Source organism: Amborella trichopoda, chromosome 8, assembly GCF_054954075.1.
Source record: "Amborella trichopoda isolate Santa Cruz 75 chromosome 8, AtrichopodaSantaCruz75HAP2 v2.0, whole genome shotgun sequence".
Lineage (NCBI taxonomy): Eukaryota > Viridiplantae > Streptophyta > Magnoliopsida > Amborellales > Amborellaceae > Amborella > Amborella trichopoda.
In genome coordinates, this window is record NC_142343.1 from 9,007,646 (window position 1) to 9,025,570 (window position 17,925).

Consider the following 17,925-nt stretch of genomic DNA (forward strand, 5'->3'; position numbering starts at 1 on the left):
CAATCAAATTAGAGCCTACATCAAAACTTTCACTAGAAGATGTTGTTTTGATGTTAAAATATCATCAAATTGATCATTTCTACGTCAAGATACATAGATATGAGAAAAAAATGAATATCAAGTTTTATAAATAGTGCATCTTGTAAAGCATTTTTGGATCGTCAATTTTCAAGATTTTCAAGTTTTCATAAATCTGCTTGATCTATATACAATTTAACACTATCAAAAAAAATTTCCACTATTGAAACCATATTTCTTGACACTATTTGAAGGTGGGTTTTAATTTGATCGTTCAGAGCCTCAACTCTATACAAACCGCACCCAAAAAAGATTGTTTCTGATATCTAAAGTCGATAATCCAGAAGAATAAAGAGATTGAGAAGATATCTTATACATGATTAGCGCTCGGTGGATAAAAGTAGAGATATGCATTTCGAGTTTTATGTAATCACTACAAATTATTGAGACTGAAAAAGAAGTTTTATAAGACGGCCGTAAGACTAACTACATTTTGTAAGACATAATGTTGGGTGGTCAAGAAACAACATATCTATAATATGAGTATAGTTGAGATGATGATATTAAGATGGATGAGTAATAAGGCAATAAAATATAGAATCTGAAATAAATATATATGAGAGATGAAGATGTTGAGATAGATGAGTGTCAAGATAAAAAATAATAAAATATATCTATAATACGAGTATAGCTAAGATGCTGTTAAGATAGATGAGTAATAAGACAGACAATAAAAGATATAATTTAAAATAAATACATATGAGAGATGAAGATGTCGAGATGGATGAGTGACAAGATAAGAAATAATAATAAACTTCAATATCAATACATACGATAAATTTAGGTGTGGGTTCAATAGACAATAAGAGAAGGGAAAGTGAACTTAGGTGATACATCACTGATTAAGATGTGCAATATGATTCAAGTGAAAAACTCTAAAATGATAAAGAAAAACTCTAACAGATATGTTAATCAAATCCTAAATATAAAATTGTCATTATTTGACTTTCTTGATGATTTTGTAAAAAATTACAACTCGTTAACTAACAAATTACAACTCGTTAACTAATATATATTTTTTTGAACTTAGGTGATATATCACTGATTAAGATGTGCAATATGATTCAAGTGAAAAACTCTAAAATGATAAGGAAAAACTCTAAAAGATATGTTAATCAAATCCTAAATATAAAATTGTCATTATTTGACTTTCTTGAAGATTTTGTAAAAAATTACAACTCGTTAACTAATAAATTACAACTCGTTAACTAATAAATTACAACTCGTTAACTAATATATTTTTTTCAAATAATGGTGCTTATTAAATCCAAAATATTTGAAGGGGTAGTTTCGTAATATTGGAAACTTTTAGGCTATAAAACAGTCACCAGATTGCCTATCCACTTCTCTTGTTTGGCCTTTGTTTGTTGAGCCAGGCCTCTGGCCCTTTGCGGATCAAATGCACACCTAATTTCTTCTTCTTCTGTATTTTTCATTGAATTTTTGGCATGCTTTTTCTTGTGCAAATGCTTGATCCACCCTCATAAAGTAGGGTTAGGATTTCGTCTAAGTTTCTGCAGAAATTAAAAATTCATCGCGGATTAACTCTGGTTTTATTTAAACTGGGGTGTCCTGAGCGGCCTTTTCAGATCTTTATTATCAATTAGGGTCAGGGTTTTGATCTGGAACCTTGTGTTTATGATCGTGGGGTAGAATTAATTTTGCACAAGGGTTTCTGGTTTAATTGAGATTATGGTCTTGATTTTTCAGAATGGAATGAAGGGAAAATGTTTGAGTTAGGGTTTTGTGATTTTTTATGAGAGGAATTGAGGTTTCCTTTTGGTGAGATGAGTTAAGGCTTCTTCATCCAAACAAGAAGGGAGGAAATTCCTTTGTTGAATTAGCGATGCATGAGCCTCTGTAATCTGAGTTTCATTATCAGAGTAACGGAAGGCCCAAGTGTTCAATGCTATAAGAAGGAGATGGGACCATATCGACTGAATTAGGATCCATGGTTCACTGCCCAGATGAATTCCTGGCATTGAAGAGATTAGGGTTAGAGTTACGAGCTCTTGGTTTTTATTATCCCAGTTGGCTAAGCTGGGAACGACAGAATTGGGAGGTGGGGCAAATACCCATAAAGAAGCAAAAGGAGGTGGCCTTATGGGAGGCCTTAAAGAGGGCGATTGTAGGGTTTGTGCAGTTGCCGGCAACCTTAGAACTAGGTTTTCAGGGAGTTGGGAGGGTTTCAGCCATGAAAGTGAGCATGACCTCGCACTAATGGTGAGCGATTTCTTGGAGAATGGCAGCAGTGGGGCTGACTCTTTATGCAGCAGTGACAGTGATTCTGGTTTCGTCGACCTACCTCAGCTTGCCGAGAAAATTCATGTATGTCTATTTTATTTGGAGCTGAGTTTTACTGATTTATTCATGTTTTGGATTATTTAGTCTGTTGAATTTGGAATCGGATTTTATTGATTTATTCCTTTTCCAAATTACTTATAATCTTTCGGACAATTTATTTCTTAAATACAGGTATATCTTTTGTATCTTGAATTGGATTTTAGTGATTTAATTATTTTTTTGGGGGACATGTTTGCTTTGTATTTGGTTTAAATGAGCTATCTTTTTTTATATAACTGTGGGTATGTTTGCTATATGTAGCAATAAATGATAGCAAACTGACGTATACAGTGAAAGATTTGTACATCTGATATTGAGTTTCATTGTTACTATTTTTATACATTATCTTAGATATCTAATTTCGAGATTTGTTTTTTTAAAATCACTCTTGTGTATACCAAATTCCCGGAATTGCCAAGCTAACTTCTTGGTTTTCACATGAATTCAGTTTGGGGATTTTTCTTTTTTTTTGTTCGAGTTAGTATGGCCTTCTCTTCTAGTTTTTTTTGGCTTCATGCAAATTCTGAGGTCGACATTTTTTTAAGTTTCTACCCAAATTTATTCCCCTGTCATTTGATTTGTTCTGATCTTCTCTGTAGATAAACTATGATTCATTTCTTATCTGGTTTTCCTTATTGCACATGCATATATACAAATAGCACTGAACTGTATGGAACATAATATCAATGCAAAGAAACCCATTCTGATGTATAGTAGAGATATGTAGTACATTTAACTATAGAATTGGTATTAATATTACCCACATCTATTATAATCTGCACCTATATTTTGCAATATAACCTGTATAGTTGGTACCAATTAATTATGAGTCTATTTATGCAGCCATGCCTAACACCAATCTTTTCATGGATGGAGAACCCAAAAAGTCTCAAAAAGACCTGCGAGGAAGGGAGGGAGGGAGGGAGTGGATAGTTCAGACCATTGAAACGGATGGTTCAGACCAGATTTTGATATGGAAGAATTCGAGAGGGAGAGAGAGAGGGATCTGGAGCTCCCAAAGAGATTTCCTGATATGATTGGTCTGACATCCATTGAAATTGATGGTTCAGACCAGATTTTCTTATGGAAGTCAAGATGATCAGATCATCCATGTCTATATAGGATACAAAAAGAAACTGCAAATATTTGATTTCTCTTTAAATAATATTTCAATTCCAGCTACTATTTCATTCGATATCTTACAACTAGAATCCCTCATTCTTCCGATGCAGTTTCTCCACTGCCATGAACCCTAGTTAGATTCAGTTTCGATATGGAAGTCGAGATGGAGTGTTTTTAGGGCTCCAGATTCCTTTTCTTCTTGAGATTGATCCTGTAGAATAATAGAATGAATTTGGAGCGTTTTGGACCCTCAACCCATTCTTAAACATGAGTAAATGAGGTGCGGCTTCATGGTTTTAGGTGGAGCCACGGCTGCACCAAACTAATTTCCCTTCTTTCTTTTTTGAATTAAAAGCTTAAGTGCAACAATTGCAATTAGTCATAGATATAAATATTACCATCTTCACAATACAAACATACCAAGTACCAACTTCATGGAAATCTGTACCTTCTATTCTATCGTGCCGATAATAATGTGCCAGGGATTTTTTTTTCCTTATGTTTTTCCCCAACCAGTGCATTATTACATGGTAACTATGGTTTGGACACTAGGCTACACACTTTTAATATTTCATTGCTTTATGTATATTTTGTTGAATAATATGATGTTAAAATATTCTTTCTCAAAAATGGAAAAAGTTTACATAAGGATGCTACCTTATAATGTAGAACTACGGATGCCCCTTTGAAAAACCCTTTGATTGATCATCTCGACATCGAGATGTATGACTATGAAAAATAAAAAGATTTTAAGTCTCAGAAATAGTGCATTTTACAACATATTATCTACACCGTCCATTTTCAAGATTTTCATATGTTTATAGATCTACTTGATTTTAACCATTTCTGAAATTTAAAATTTTATAATTAGATATAAAAATAGATTTTGAGATAATCCTAATAACATTTTACATCAAAATTATATACCATGATAAAATTTGAAGGCCACCGTACCTGTACACCTACGGAGGCGTCCGTATGCCAACTGCACCCCTCAAAAACAAATATGGTGTTACAATATCTTTTCTTGTTAGGAAACATAGGGAATCTATTCATTATTGTCATTTATGGCCTATGGGACATGTTGTACATGTGCACTCCATGAGGAATGGCAAACAAGATAATTGAGAATACAAAGAACTCTCTCTCTCTCTCTCTCTCGCTCTCTCTCTGTCTCTCTCTCTCTCTCTCTCTCACACACACACACACCCATATTTAGGATTTGGATCATCATAATTTAAGATTCGAATTATTGTGTGTGTTAAACAACAATGGTTTAAAGCAGGAATTTGTTCTAGCATTTTAGGTGCAGTATGATTCTTAATAAAACATTTAAATACATGGAGTAATTCTATCATCTCATTTTGTTATGCTACTATGATGCAGTTTCACAAGCACAATGTAGAGCAGGCTGAGAGTGATCTCATATCAACCGTCCACATGCTTTTACTTTCTATCAATGAGACAGATCTGCAGTTTTTTAAATTTGGTGGCTGCAATTCCAGTTGTATCCGGCTGTCCTTGGTGAAGCTCTTGAGGATGTCTGGTTATGATGCTGCTGTATGTGTATCCAAATGGCAGGGTTCCGGCAAAGTTCCAGGGGGTAAGTTCATTGTACCATTATTGACATTGGGCCCACCTCGGTTTATTTAAGCTTAGTGTAATCTATTGCTTACTAAAAATATTTCACTCTGTCATTTCTTCTACTTCTTCATTTTCTTGCCAAATATGTGTATGTTTCTTTACCATGTATCTTATTGGAGCTTGTGTCATCCCCCCCCTATTGATGAATATTGTCGCTTTATGATTTCTCGGGGAGTTAATCTTTGGGATAGGGTTCGATGTGTTGGCAATGTTTCATTCCTAAGATTTAGGAACCATGCTGGTAGATAAACATGGAAATCTGTTACTATATTTATTATGGCCTCTGAAAATTTATGATGGTTTTCTGAAACTTAGAACACGGAGGTACTTCTCACCATGAGGATTACCCATATTGTGATTGGTCATCTAAATTGGGCAAAAATGGACAGACCTGTTGATACTTGTTGCTGTATACTACCTTTTCTTTTTTCTTCTATGGGACTTCTTCTCTTCATTTTCTTAAAATTTTCGTATCATATGAAGGTGATCACGAATACGTTGACGTGGTGTCTGGTGGGAACCACACGTTGCCTGACCGCATGATTATTGACATCGACTTCCGAAGCCATTTTGAGATTGCGCGTGCAACTAAAACCTACGACACCATCTTGAATTCTCTCCCTGTGGTGTATGTTGGTTCCCTTGCCAGGTTGAAGCACTTCCTCCAAGTGATGGCAGAGGCTGCAATGTTCTCTCTTAAGCAGAACTCCATGCCCCTACCGCCGTGGAGGTCCCTTGCTTATCTCCAAGCAAAGTGGCACTCCTCGTATGAGAGGAAACTCGATTTCATGGAGAGAAATAATCATGATTTATGCCAAGATCACAAGCAATGTATAGGTCAGTTTAGAAGACTGAAGGTTGCTCTCCAATGTGAGATTGAGGCCGAGCGTCTATTGAAGCCTATAATGAATGATAATGGCCGGAGAGTGAAGGTCGAGAGGAGGAGGCAGCCCTTCTTTAGGGCCTAAAAGGGTACGAGTTACTAATTTGATTACGATTTATTCGTTTCAAAATTAAATGGTTGTATAATTTTTTCTGATTCCCATATCTAATAAGCCACAAACCTCAAAAAGGAAAAGAGAGGTTTGTTTCATAGAGAACAAATAAACACCATGTTGGGTTTATAGTTTTGTTTTTTTAACCCATTTTGTGGTCCGAGTCTGCGGCAATTCATTCCCCTTTTTTCCATCACATTATATTGTGTGAAAGTGGCATAAGCTGGAGGCCATGCTGCATTATTGCAAGTTGGGCCTCTATTCTGATGGTTGCTTGTTGGCTTTAGCTACATTGTGGGCAAGGGATTTTGTTCGTTGTGCATTCTCAATTTAAAGATGGAGTATGTGGTAGTATGAGCTGTCCCATGTAGTTGTCCATAAACCAAAGGATAAAAACAGAGTGGGAGATAAGTTTATTGGTGTTTCTTGGCTGCCATGGCATTAAACCATTGAGCTGCTAGCTGGAAATTAGGCGCATTGTTTTGGTGCCCCACATGTGAGCCAGGTCATTCACATTCACTGGTTTTAGTGACAGTTCCAAACATTTTAGGATTTTTTATGATTATGGTACTAGGCATAGAGGTTCAAGATGAGTAGTTCCTCAATAGTGTGGATGAGATCAGATGAACGGGTGAATGGTCGGGGCTAATTAGTGTTGTTGGGAAGAATCTAGTCTAGTCAAAATCAGTTCAGTTGACCAAATATGTTGAATTGGATTTAAAAACATAAAAATAAGTTTTATTAGTTAGTGTTTGTCCGGTCTTGATAACTATAGTTATGGAATTCATGATTTTTCCTTATTTGTGAAGGGAAGTTGTGGGGTCGGGGCTGAGGCGGCGAGGGGCCTCAGGGCAACGGGCCGCATTGAGATACACAAATTACGATGAATTCAATTTTAACTCGTCAAAGCTAATAATTTTATTATATTATAGCTTCTTTTTTTTTTTTGACGATATTCCAAATTTTTATTGCTAAATCAGAAGGTTACAATCATCGAATCATATTAAAAAAAAAAAAAAAAAAAATTGATATCATCAGATGCTATAAGAGAAGAAGCACCCTTTTTAGCCAAAGCATCTGCTATTTCGTTAGCTTCCCCACAGACATCAAAGAAGGAAACTCTCAATAAACCTGCGGAGTCTATAATCTGCAGCCAACACTATTGTAGTTGTCATGGTACCCTCTGCTCCAGCTTCGCCAACTAATAGTCTTTAAAGAAGGAAAAAGCTTATAATATGGCCGATACTTTAAACAATCAGTTTAGGGCGCACCTCAAAAATTCACTAAAAGAGGATATTTTGAAACCAAAAAATCATCAAATTGATCATCTCGATCTTAAGATGTATGGATATGAGAAAAAATAGACTTCAAGCTTTAGAAATAGTATATTTTGTAATGTATTTTTGGACCGTCAATTTTTAAGTTTTTCAAATGTTCATAGATGTGTTCGATTTATATTATTTTTTAAATTTAAATTTTGTACTTATAGATGAAAATGGTTTTTCAAGCCTTCTTTTGGCACTATTTGAATGTGCACTTTGTTTTGATTGTCTAGAGCCTTAGCTATATATAAACCACTTTCTTTTACAAGTTTGGAAACAGATAAGCCATTTAGCATTATTTGAGATGGAATGCCCTAAAGGACCAGCATAACAGAAAACGACGTTCATTCCAATCTCCCTCGACTCCAGCAACGCCTAGATTACTGTAAGAATTATCAAAATTTATCTTATAACAACCTTGTAATGGAGGAACCCACTTGAATTTTTGCCTATATCACCATTCCCAACTTAAACAGATTTGAAAGATTCAATAAAACATTAATCTCATACAACCGAACCTTCTTTCAAAATAAACAACCAACTCTATAATATGTGTCCAATGTTGAATAATACCTGCTTAAAAGGCAATGAGGACTCATCAAAAGTCCTTCAATTCCTCTCTTTTCATATCTCCCATAGCACAACTCCTCTAAGAATCATCCAGATTCCAGATCTTCTTACCCCCATCAGGTCGTATCACTGAAAACTGCGTAAGAATGCCTATCATATCCCAAGGGGGTGAATTTTCGTTTGGCTTAGCTATTAATCCATGTCCGATATTATTTTCATTTGGCTTAGCAAATTTGTTCATGCAAGACAATAAAGTTTTGAGTTTGGTGATTTAAAATAGAAAAATGCTTCGAGGTTGAGGGAATTTAAAGGGTCTTTGGCAAAATCATCAAGGGGGTGAATTATCCCGATTTACATAAGAGGATTTATTTTTTAAATTTCATTTTGTCCGAGTTTTTTTAAAATTTCATTTTGTCCGAGGTATGAACATCCGAGTATCTTGTGAGTCGCAACTTTATTTCAAAGCCCACCTTGTAGTCTGGTGTAAATGATAGCTATAGGACAATACATCATAATATGGGTGAGGTTTGTATAAGGCGCTTTCTTTATGATGTAGTGGTACGGCTCTCCTCTAAAATTTACTTTGAAAATGTAGCTCTGGTATCGAAAATCTTATAATTAGGGGTGGCAATGGACCCGACAGGTAATATCAGATCTCGGCTCTAAGTATAGGTCCAAATTTTGGACCTGAATACTATTCGGGTCTGGGCCCAAGTCCAGTCGGATCCAACCCGTAGCCGTAATTATAAGGTTTATGATGGTAATTAGTGTCTTTAGGCATGCATTAGGTGTTCATATTGTCATATTATTGGCAATATTTATAGTATTATTGGAAAAAAAAAAAAAAGCTCATAGTCATATGGTACATGATGATAAAAAGAAGGGGAAAAAAAAAACTCATAGTCATAGGGTGGCAATGGATCCAACCAGGCCCAGGACGCAATGGGTAGACCCGAGAAGCCCAAAAAAGTCTTCGGTATAGGTCTAAATATACTATCCCGGTTTGGCTCTAGCCGGACCTGACCGTTGCCACCCCTACTTATGATGGCTGAAAGTTTATTTTTTCCATTGTAATGAAATTCAAAATTTCAAAAATTGGTATAGATTGAACAAATTTATTCACACTTAAAAATAGATGGTTCAAATAGTTTGTTTTTAGGAGTTGAAATAGTTTTTCTCCACATCCCAAGGTCGCCATGATCAATTGAACGGTTCTCTAATATCAAATCGCTCTCCTCTTGAGGATTTTTGAGGTGGACCTTATTTCAATTTATAAGATTGCACCCCTATAGAGGCTTTCTCCTTATAATATTGGGTGTGATTTGCAGTAAGGTTGCAACTTTAAACAATCAAAGTAATGTACATCTCTAAAATTGATCATAAGCTTGAAAATCTATTTTCATCTCTAGTTATAAAACTTTAGGAAATTAAAATTTTTTTTTATTGAAAATAAACCCCAAACTTTTCAAAACCTCATCCATACCCATTTTTTTCACTTTTTACATTTTTTTGATTAAAATAACCTTCGCAGTAGTTTTAAGACCGTGATGGTCATGGGCGTTTTAATATTTTGAGGCATCACGGCACTTAAACAACGTGATGGTCGTTAAGGATTCTTATGCCCAGTTACAAAGGTATAAAAGTTAAATTAAAACCGTGATAGTCCAACAGACCATCACGATTCTTTAAGTGCCATGATATTTCAAAACTACATTGGACTTACAGCCCATCATGACCATCATGGCTTCAATGGACGGGATGCCTTCAGTTTTAAGACTATCATGAAGGCTATTTTCGTCTACTCACCCAAAATAGGGGTAGAGATGTAGTTTTGAAAAGTTTAAGGTATATTTCCAATAATCCAAAAATTAATGTGTATTTTTTATAATTTTCTTAAAATTTTAAACTTAAAAAACATGGTTCAAATCAAGTAGATCTATGAACACATTAAAATCTTGAAAACAAACAGTCTGAGATAATGTACTACAAGATGTGCTATTTTTAAGACTCGAACTCTTTTTTTTTATTTTTATATATCTTGATGTTGAGATGATCAATTAGAGGGTATTCCCAACATCAAAAGAGCTTTTTTTTTTCGATGGATTTCTGAAGTACACCTTAATTTTGCAGCTTATGGTTGTAACCTTACATGAACTTTATCCTTATAATATTTGAACTACTGTTCATTGTTTTATTTGGTATATGAAACTTCCAGCTGACAAAGAATCTATATATGTATGGGTATAGTTTGTATAAAGTTGAGGCCCTAAACAATCAAAATAAGATGCATCTACAAATAATATTGAAAGATGTTATTTCAATATTAAAAATCTTTGTAATGATATGAAACCTTATTTTCATATCTAATTATAAAATTTAAAGCTTCAAAAATAGTGTAGATCAAGCAGATCTATAATTGTAGATAGAGCTGATCTATGCACATTTGATAATCTTGAAAATTGTCAGTCTACAAAATACATTATAAGATGCACTATTTCCAATAATTGAAATTCATTTTTTCTTACGTTCATACATCTTGAAATCAAAATGTTCAATTTAAGGATATTTGGGCATCGAAACAACTTCTTCTAGTGAATTTTTGAAAAGCGCATTAATTTAATTGTCTAGGGCCTCACCCTTATATAAACTTTTTCCTATGTGTATTATAGTGCTCATTGCTCTATTTGGTCCCGCTAACAAAAAAAAAAAAAAAGTCTATGGAGGAAAGTTCTTTTGGAAACCTACAACCTCGAGGTTTCGATACACCTGCGATGCTGTGCATTTTTTCGATCCTCGTCTTACAGATCAAATTAGCTCCAAATTAAAAGATTAAATTGCAACCCAATAATTTAAGTAATCAACTCAAACTCATTGTTAGAAAAACGACTACAACTTTTGAATTTGAAAGATTCACAAATCCATTTACCTTAGAGATTTTTTGATACAGAAATACAAGGCTTCAGTATTCCTGCCGTTATTTAAATACTTCTACACCATAGAAGACTCTTCCAATCCCAACCGCATAATGAGATATTGGAAAATCGGATATTGCTACCATTTATTAACGACAGCCCTATTCTAATGTGTATGTGTATGTATGTGTATGAGAGAAGGATTTTATATGCGCGCAGGCAGAAAGCCAAACGCCACCCTTGGAAGATCGAGATACCATGCTCTTCCACAATGCTGCTTCTGAAACTGAGTGCTTCTATCACCTGTGCCTGTTGGAAGAGAGAAATTTCGAATGCTTGCGCTCATGCAAGCATGGCAAAGCCCGCAAATGAGCAATGCACAACACGCAAAACTACGATCGAAAAATGACCACCATGCTAGACTATAAAATCACAGCAACCCCAGCTCCTCAAACACTAGCTTGCTCAAGGAAAAGCCAAGGAACTAATGACAATAAGGAAATAACACATAACCCCTGTGAATGAATTAGGTGAATGAATTAGGAAACCCTATGATTTATTTCAGAGTATTAGCTCACTACGATTTCCTAGGGGAAAGTCCTTGCCTTGAATCTCAAAATATTTAGGATCCTTGTTTTCCTTCAAATCTGATACAGCTTGCTTACATAAGTTTCTCCCAAGCAGTAGGAGAACATCTCTTTCCGGTCTTGCATTCATTCTTTTTCTCTTCTTTGTCTCTCCTTGCGTTATTGTTGGAGGTTGAACTGCTTTTTTAGGGTTGGCTACTATTTGAGGAGTCACTTGGTTGGGGGTTACCCCTTCAAATGACCGCGCTACATTTCTGAGGTGAGAACCACCAGGAAGCGCATCTTCTGATGACGGGCTGACCCATGGTAAGCACAGCTTCTTTCCTGCATTCACTTCAGGTTCTGGTATTTCGGTGTTCTTGGCTTCACCTGCATAAAACAGCAACTTCAGCAGATGAGAGAGAGAGAGATAGAGAGAGATGTATAAATCTAAATGTCAAAAAACTAGCACTGGTTTTGAAAAGCATATATACGAAGTCTCACACTGGTTTTCATCAAAGAATGGCCAAGTTATCCTCAAAAGTATGAAAAGGAAAGATGCAAATACCAAACCTTTCTGGAAAATGACCTATTTTGCAGTAGCATGTCTCCCCCGCCCCCTTCCAACCAAAACAACAACAACAAAGCTAGAGAGAGAGAGAAGGAGAGGGAAAGGGAGAGTGAGCGAGAGCAAGACAGTGGGAAGCAGCTAATAAGAGAGAGTGAAGAACCGATAAGTGAGAGAGAGAGAACAAAGAGCTAATGAGAGTGAGATGATTGACAGCTAACGAGAGAAAGTGGAGAGATGATGAGAGAAAGAGCAGAGAGCACATGAGAGAGAGGACAGCTGATCAGAGAGAGAGAGAGACGTGTCCAATACTACGTCATCTCAAAAATGAGTGGCATATCTTCATTGCCTTTCCAATCACAGAATAGTCAGGCCGCATTTTCCAAACCAGTGCTAGTTTTGTAAATCGTCCAAAAACCCCTGCCATTTTAGCAAAATTTTCCAAAACCAGCGCTTGATATAGTTTTCCCCCAATGAGAAGTAGGTGCTCATAGGGGAGAAAAATGAAGCCCAAACTTTGAAAAAATTACAGAAAAAATGCAGAAGGTTATTCAGACTGAAAAATACTCTTGAAATGCGTCGACACCACTGGCGTTGAGACCTAGAGCAGAAACCCATGCTTTCTTACTGGATTCAGGCAGCTCCTGGCCATCGATAAATGCTAGCCATTGTCCCTCTGCCTCCAATACCCATTTAACACTTGATGGCCTGTTTACGAAATCAAACTTACCCTTCTTCTTCGGTGAGCTTGATCCCAACTTATTTCTCTGAACTTTTGAGCTAGAAGGAGGCTAAAAATTCAACCCAAAAAAAAAATCAATAAACCAACAAAAGATACAACCCCAAAAGGCCAAGACGGAAAAGAAAAAAAAACAGAGCAGAAACAGTGAGAGAATGAACAAAGCTTATGGCATCTTTGTGCTTAGTCCCACTTTAAAACTCACATTGGTTTCTTTTTCAGAGGATTGTGCTTCTGCTACATCAGATTTTGGTTTGGGCTTGTACCTTCCAAGCTTCCCTGTTTCCAAAAAGCTGAACACCTCTTTCTTGGATCGGAATTTACGTTTTGAAACTGGATCATAGAAATACTGCACATCCAGATATCATGTATTGGTCTTACTCTGATTTTACTCAGACACGAATGGGTGAGTGCACAAAAGCATTAAGGCTTACATTCACATACATTATGAACATGTATGTGCATCCAGATGTTAATAGCACTCTTAATTTCCACAGAACAATAAAATATATAAATACAGACATAGATATATGCATACATACAAGCAAATATAACCAGATACAATTTCTCAACCTATTTTAACAATTGCTAACATGGACATCATGGTGTGCGATTTTAGTAAGCAATGAATTCCACAAAATTCCATAAATCAGATGCCAATTAATCCAGAACAAGAGGATATGAGGATGAAGAATGACTCAGCTGAGGCAACAACTTCACTTTACCATTACAGCTGTTAGAACTTACTGGTTTTATGTCACTAGAAGAACATGCATATTGTCCAGTAACATAGAAAAGTCCATAAAAGGTCACTCAGGAGTCATGACACTCGTCCAATCATTTTCTTGATATTGAGGAAATGACAGCATTGCTCTGAAATTTCTTCCATTGCTTTATTAATAGTATCCTATTGACATGATTTTCATGTGACTTGCATCTTATTTGTTTGTTTAATTCTGGGTAAAACTGCATGGCTTCATGTAACTATTTGGAGATAACTTACTCAATCTGCAGTTACTGTTTCAGTTCTAGCTTATAGCCAGATTTGGAAAACACCATGTTTCCAAGAAATTTCAGGGGGGTGGGGAAAAAAAAAATTTAAGAAATTTCAAGAATAGAAAGTTTCCAAAGACCTACTAGGCCATGCACTTTGCCAGCTAGGTATTGCCTCTCACCATATTAATTTAGTCAAAAGTGCCAGATGGCACCTAGGGAAGTTTGTATGTGCCTGGGAATCGGAACGCAATCATTTACATTCTAAAATTTAACATACTAATTGATATTACTATTGCATCGGTAGGGTCCAGCTACCAACTCCAACTACCAAACCCCTCGCCCCACACCCCTTTCTTCCTTCATCCCCTTTTCTCAAAATTCATGAAGACCCAAAATTCCACAAATCCATCCCTTGACATCCTAGAACAAGATCCAAGGAAAAAAAAAAGAAAAAAGAAATGAATTAGGACCCTAAAAAATAATCCATCTTGATTGTAATCTCAACATGTGATGTGGACCACGTATTACAATAGACCCTAGGTCGATCAGGTTTCCACCATTTTAGGAACTCCAAAAATCCTTTTTTTTCAGGTCAGAAATGGATCTGCAGGTGTTTAGAGAAGACTCTGGATCCTGAATACACGGAAAAAAGGGATTTTAAAAAGAGGCCGGGGGAGGAGAGTAGGGACAACAGTGTTCTAGGGCTGGTTGGGCAGCACTAAAGCTGAACCCTTTATATTATATTCAATAAAAATATTACCTGTTAAGGCAATATTTTTTTAAGAAAAATAATAATAATACAGACAAACACAGAATGCACAGTCAGCTAGGCGCTGATGGTAAGTTGCTTGCTTGACATTAATCTCATTCAACACCAAAAAACAGTGCAACAAGGCAGTCCTAGTTGAAATGCCCATACACACGAAAAGTCCAAAAATGGACTATATGACTTCCTAAGGATAAATGATACAAGGTTTTATTGATCCTCAAAAAATCTTTTCAAAACATGCCATTTCGGTTTGTGACATTTACCCTATTGTGCACTGGTGGAGCCAAGAATATCCAAATACCAATGTCAAAAACAATGGAGAGAAGCAAATCAGACAAACTATCACCAGACACATTCCCAGGTCCTCCTCACCTATGAGCTGTAGTGATATTATTTGGTGGGGTACTTACCATCTCGTTGCTTCTCAAGTTCCAGGCAACTTTCAGAGAGAACTACAGTATCTCACTTAAACCCTAAGAAGTAGCACAAAAAGACAGAAGGTAGGCACATCCCAGCCTTGTTGTTTGACTCCACTGATGTTGAAAGAAGCCTGAGAATCTCAGGCCATGTGGATAAACCCAAAAGTACAGGTAAATACATTTCTTTCTTCCATTTCTAAGACATTAAATAATATTAAATAATTCAACGATGTTTTATAGTGTTAGTGGATGATTCTCAGTCTCTCACATTTTTTGTTTCATTCAGATAGCTCAATTATATACACATACATGATATATACATGCATGCTTACATACACACATAACTCTATACATCGAAATATCACGCAATTATACACATACATATAGATATCACTGATGACATAAGTAAATAGCAAAACCCATGTCATGCATGGACCACAATATGCCATGTTGGCGAGTCCAGGTGCTCGTCACACACCCTCATCATGTGTCTATATAAACCTTGAGTTTCTCTGAAACAAGACCACTTTTCACTGGCCCATAGGCATTCTTCCAACTGACAAATCCAATCCCGCCCCACCCCCACCCCCACCCCCACCCCCACCTAATGGTTGAGGGCGAAACCCTCCATGTTATTAACAAGACAAAAGGACGGTCAGATTGTCCATGGAAACTAGCAATTAACCTAGACGATATTATGCCTATCAGCAATCGAAGAACAACCTCGCTTTACCACATGCCTCATAAAGCAAACTCCAAAACTGACACGTCCAACTAAGGATGAGTACAGATACATTATGATGAGAGATCCCTTCCCCCCTTGGACGTTAAGTACTTGAATATACTTTTATCGTTTTTAGGAAAGGGGTATCTATTGTAATCAATGCCTGCTTTCAAGTACTCTAGCAACCTGGTAGTTTACAATCATTATAAGGACAACACAATTCCTACGAATGTGTTCATTCTGTAATCACATCAAAAAATCACTTTTATCATTTAACGGCAAAAAAAGGAACTATTTTTATTATCTGCCACTTAACTATTCCAGTCCATCACAAAACACAGATCAGGCCTAGCATGCAGTGTAATATAAAGAAGTCAACCACCTGAACCAACAGAAGCATTCTTAGTTTCCTCTCTCCCTCACAACTTGGGAACATTTTTGAGATAGATTCAAACTCCAAAATTAGGTGTATCAATGGGTTTACACGCCTCTAAGTCCTTCAATACTTATTATATCAATACCACTTTGGATGCATACAAAATTTTATTACTCTATGGCAATAAAAGAGAAAGAAATAGAAGAAGAAAGAAAAATGGAAATCAAGATCCCATCCACAACTGATACATATTACTGTACATAATTATTCAGAAGAACTACACATTTCATCCTACCACATGTATTGTATATACATGGATGATTCTATGATCGAAACTTCTAAATTGATTCATAGAATTTTAAACACAAAACTAAGTTTCGAACCTACAATCCTACTTGAAACACTAACCAAAGAACTACCTTGTTTCTAAAACAAGGAGAAATAGCAGAAAAAAACATGTCATACAGCACAAGAAATAACAAGCAAGCAACAATCTAAATGTAGGAACAAGTATTTCAGTTTATTATAAAAAAAAAAAAAAATTCGGCCACTTTCCATATGTCAAAACCAAATTCGGGAGCTCAAAACTTGAACTTCAACACTACAAAAAGTAATGTAGTCCCCAATTTCTCAACCTATCAGTCAATTGGTTAACTCTTTCATTACAAAGAGACCAATTCAATTAACAAAATCAACCAAAGAAATGGAGTTCCTCCATTTTAAACAAAACCATAAAAATTTCACTAATGCAGCTAAATGAAAAAAATAAATAGAAGAACACTAACAAGCAAAACAAAAAACAGAAAAATGGCAATTACCTTATCTTTCGTTCCAGCCGTTAAACCATTAGCCCTAACCTTAATTTCAGTGATCCAACCAGCTGGTAACCAATCAGGCGAGCTCACAGCTGAAAGATCATTTGCTCTTTTTTCCGATAAAGCCTCCATTTTCCCGGCAGGTGTGTCACAGACCACGAGAGCACCTCCTCCCATATCGACCTCACCGTGAAACTGACTTCCAGCCTGAATCTCGTTCGAAAAACCAGGCGCCCCGGACAAATCCGGCTGCTTTTCAGGCAGAGAAGAGAGGATTTCTCCCCCTCCTCCGTGCTCGCCCATCATGGCCTCCATCAACCCACCGTCATCGTTGGGGTTTTCAGTAGACTGTGGAGATTGATGGAGCAAGCGTCCCGATTGGTGCTTCGCAGCAGTTTCATGGTTTAGGGGAGTTGCCATCGTCGGGAGCTCGAAACCCTCGTGGCTGGACATTCTAGAGAGAGAAAGCAATAGGAGTATGAAGAGCTAGGGTTGCAAGAGACCGACGACTGGATCGAGAAGAGAGAGATTTAGGGTAAATTGAGGTGAAGAAAGGAGGAGAGGAGGGGTTTAAGAAGGTGGAGAGGAGAGAGGGAGAGGGAGAAAGGAGGACGAATGGAGAGATACCCGCTCGGATTTTAATTGCAGTGCTCAAAAATAGAGTGTTTGAGATGTGTCTATGTGATTCGTCTCAATCCCTGCGCCTATTTCTGGTTTGTTTTATGGAAAAAGTTTTAAGGAGGCAACCTTATAATGTAGAACTATGGATGTATCTCAAAAATCTATAGAAAAAGATTGTTTTAATGTTAAAAAACTTTTTGATCGGTAAGATATCAAAATTTATGACCATGAAAAATAAAAAAGTTTTAAATATCCAAAGTAATGCATGCATTTTATAAGATATTACCTACATTGTCCATTTTTAATATTTTCATATGTCACCCTTATAATGTAGAACCACGAATGC

General features: G+C 36.3%; 2 protein-coding genes across 4 annotated transcripts; one reads left to right on the plus strand and one right to left on the minus strand.

The window, feature by feature from the left end:
- Positions 1-1,429: 1,429 nt before the first annotated feature.
- On the plus strand, positions 1,430-6,378 carry LOC18436099 (uncharacterized). Its single transcript, XM_006846124.4, has 3 exons — positions 1,430-2,406; positions 4,930-5,146; positions 5,671-6,378. Exons 1-3 carry the CDS (start codon positions 2,182-2,184, stop codon positions 6,153-6,155), a joined length of 927 nt encoding a protein of 308 aa, XP_006846187.1. The 5' UTR covers positions 1,430-2,181; the 3' UTR covers positions 6,156-6,378.
- Positions 6,379-11,488: 5,110 nt separating this feature from the next.
- MBD5 (methyl-CPG-binding domain protein 5) lies at positions 11,489-17,661 on the minus strand. 3 transcript variants are annotated; one of them, XM_011625795.3, is made up of 4 exons: positions 16,962-17,661; positions 13,065-13,208; positions 12,851-12,911; positions 11,489-11,942 (listed from the first exon to the last, which is right to left on the minus strand). In XM_011625795.3, exons 1-4 carry the CDS (start codon positions 17,409-17,411, stop codon positions 11,548-11,550), a joined length of 1,050 nt encoding a protein of 349 aa, XP_011624097.1. In that variant the 5' UTR covers positions 17,412-17,661; the 3' UTR covers positions 11,489-11,547. The 3 variants fall into 3 exon arrangements, with proteins under 3 accessions (XP_011624097.1, XP_011624096.1, XP_011624098.1); XM_011625794.3 differs by having other exon boundaries at positions 12,749-12,911; XM_011625796.3 differs by having other exon boundaries at positions 12,688-12,911.
- Positions 17,662-17,925: the final 264 nt, after the last annotated feature.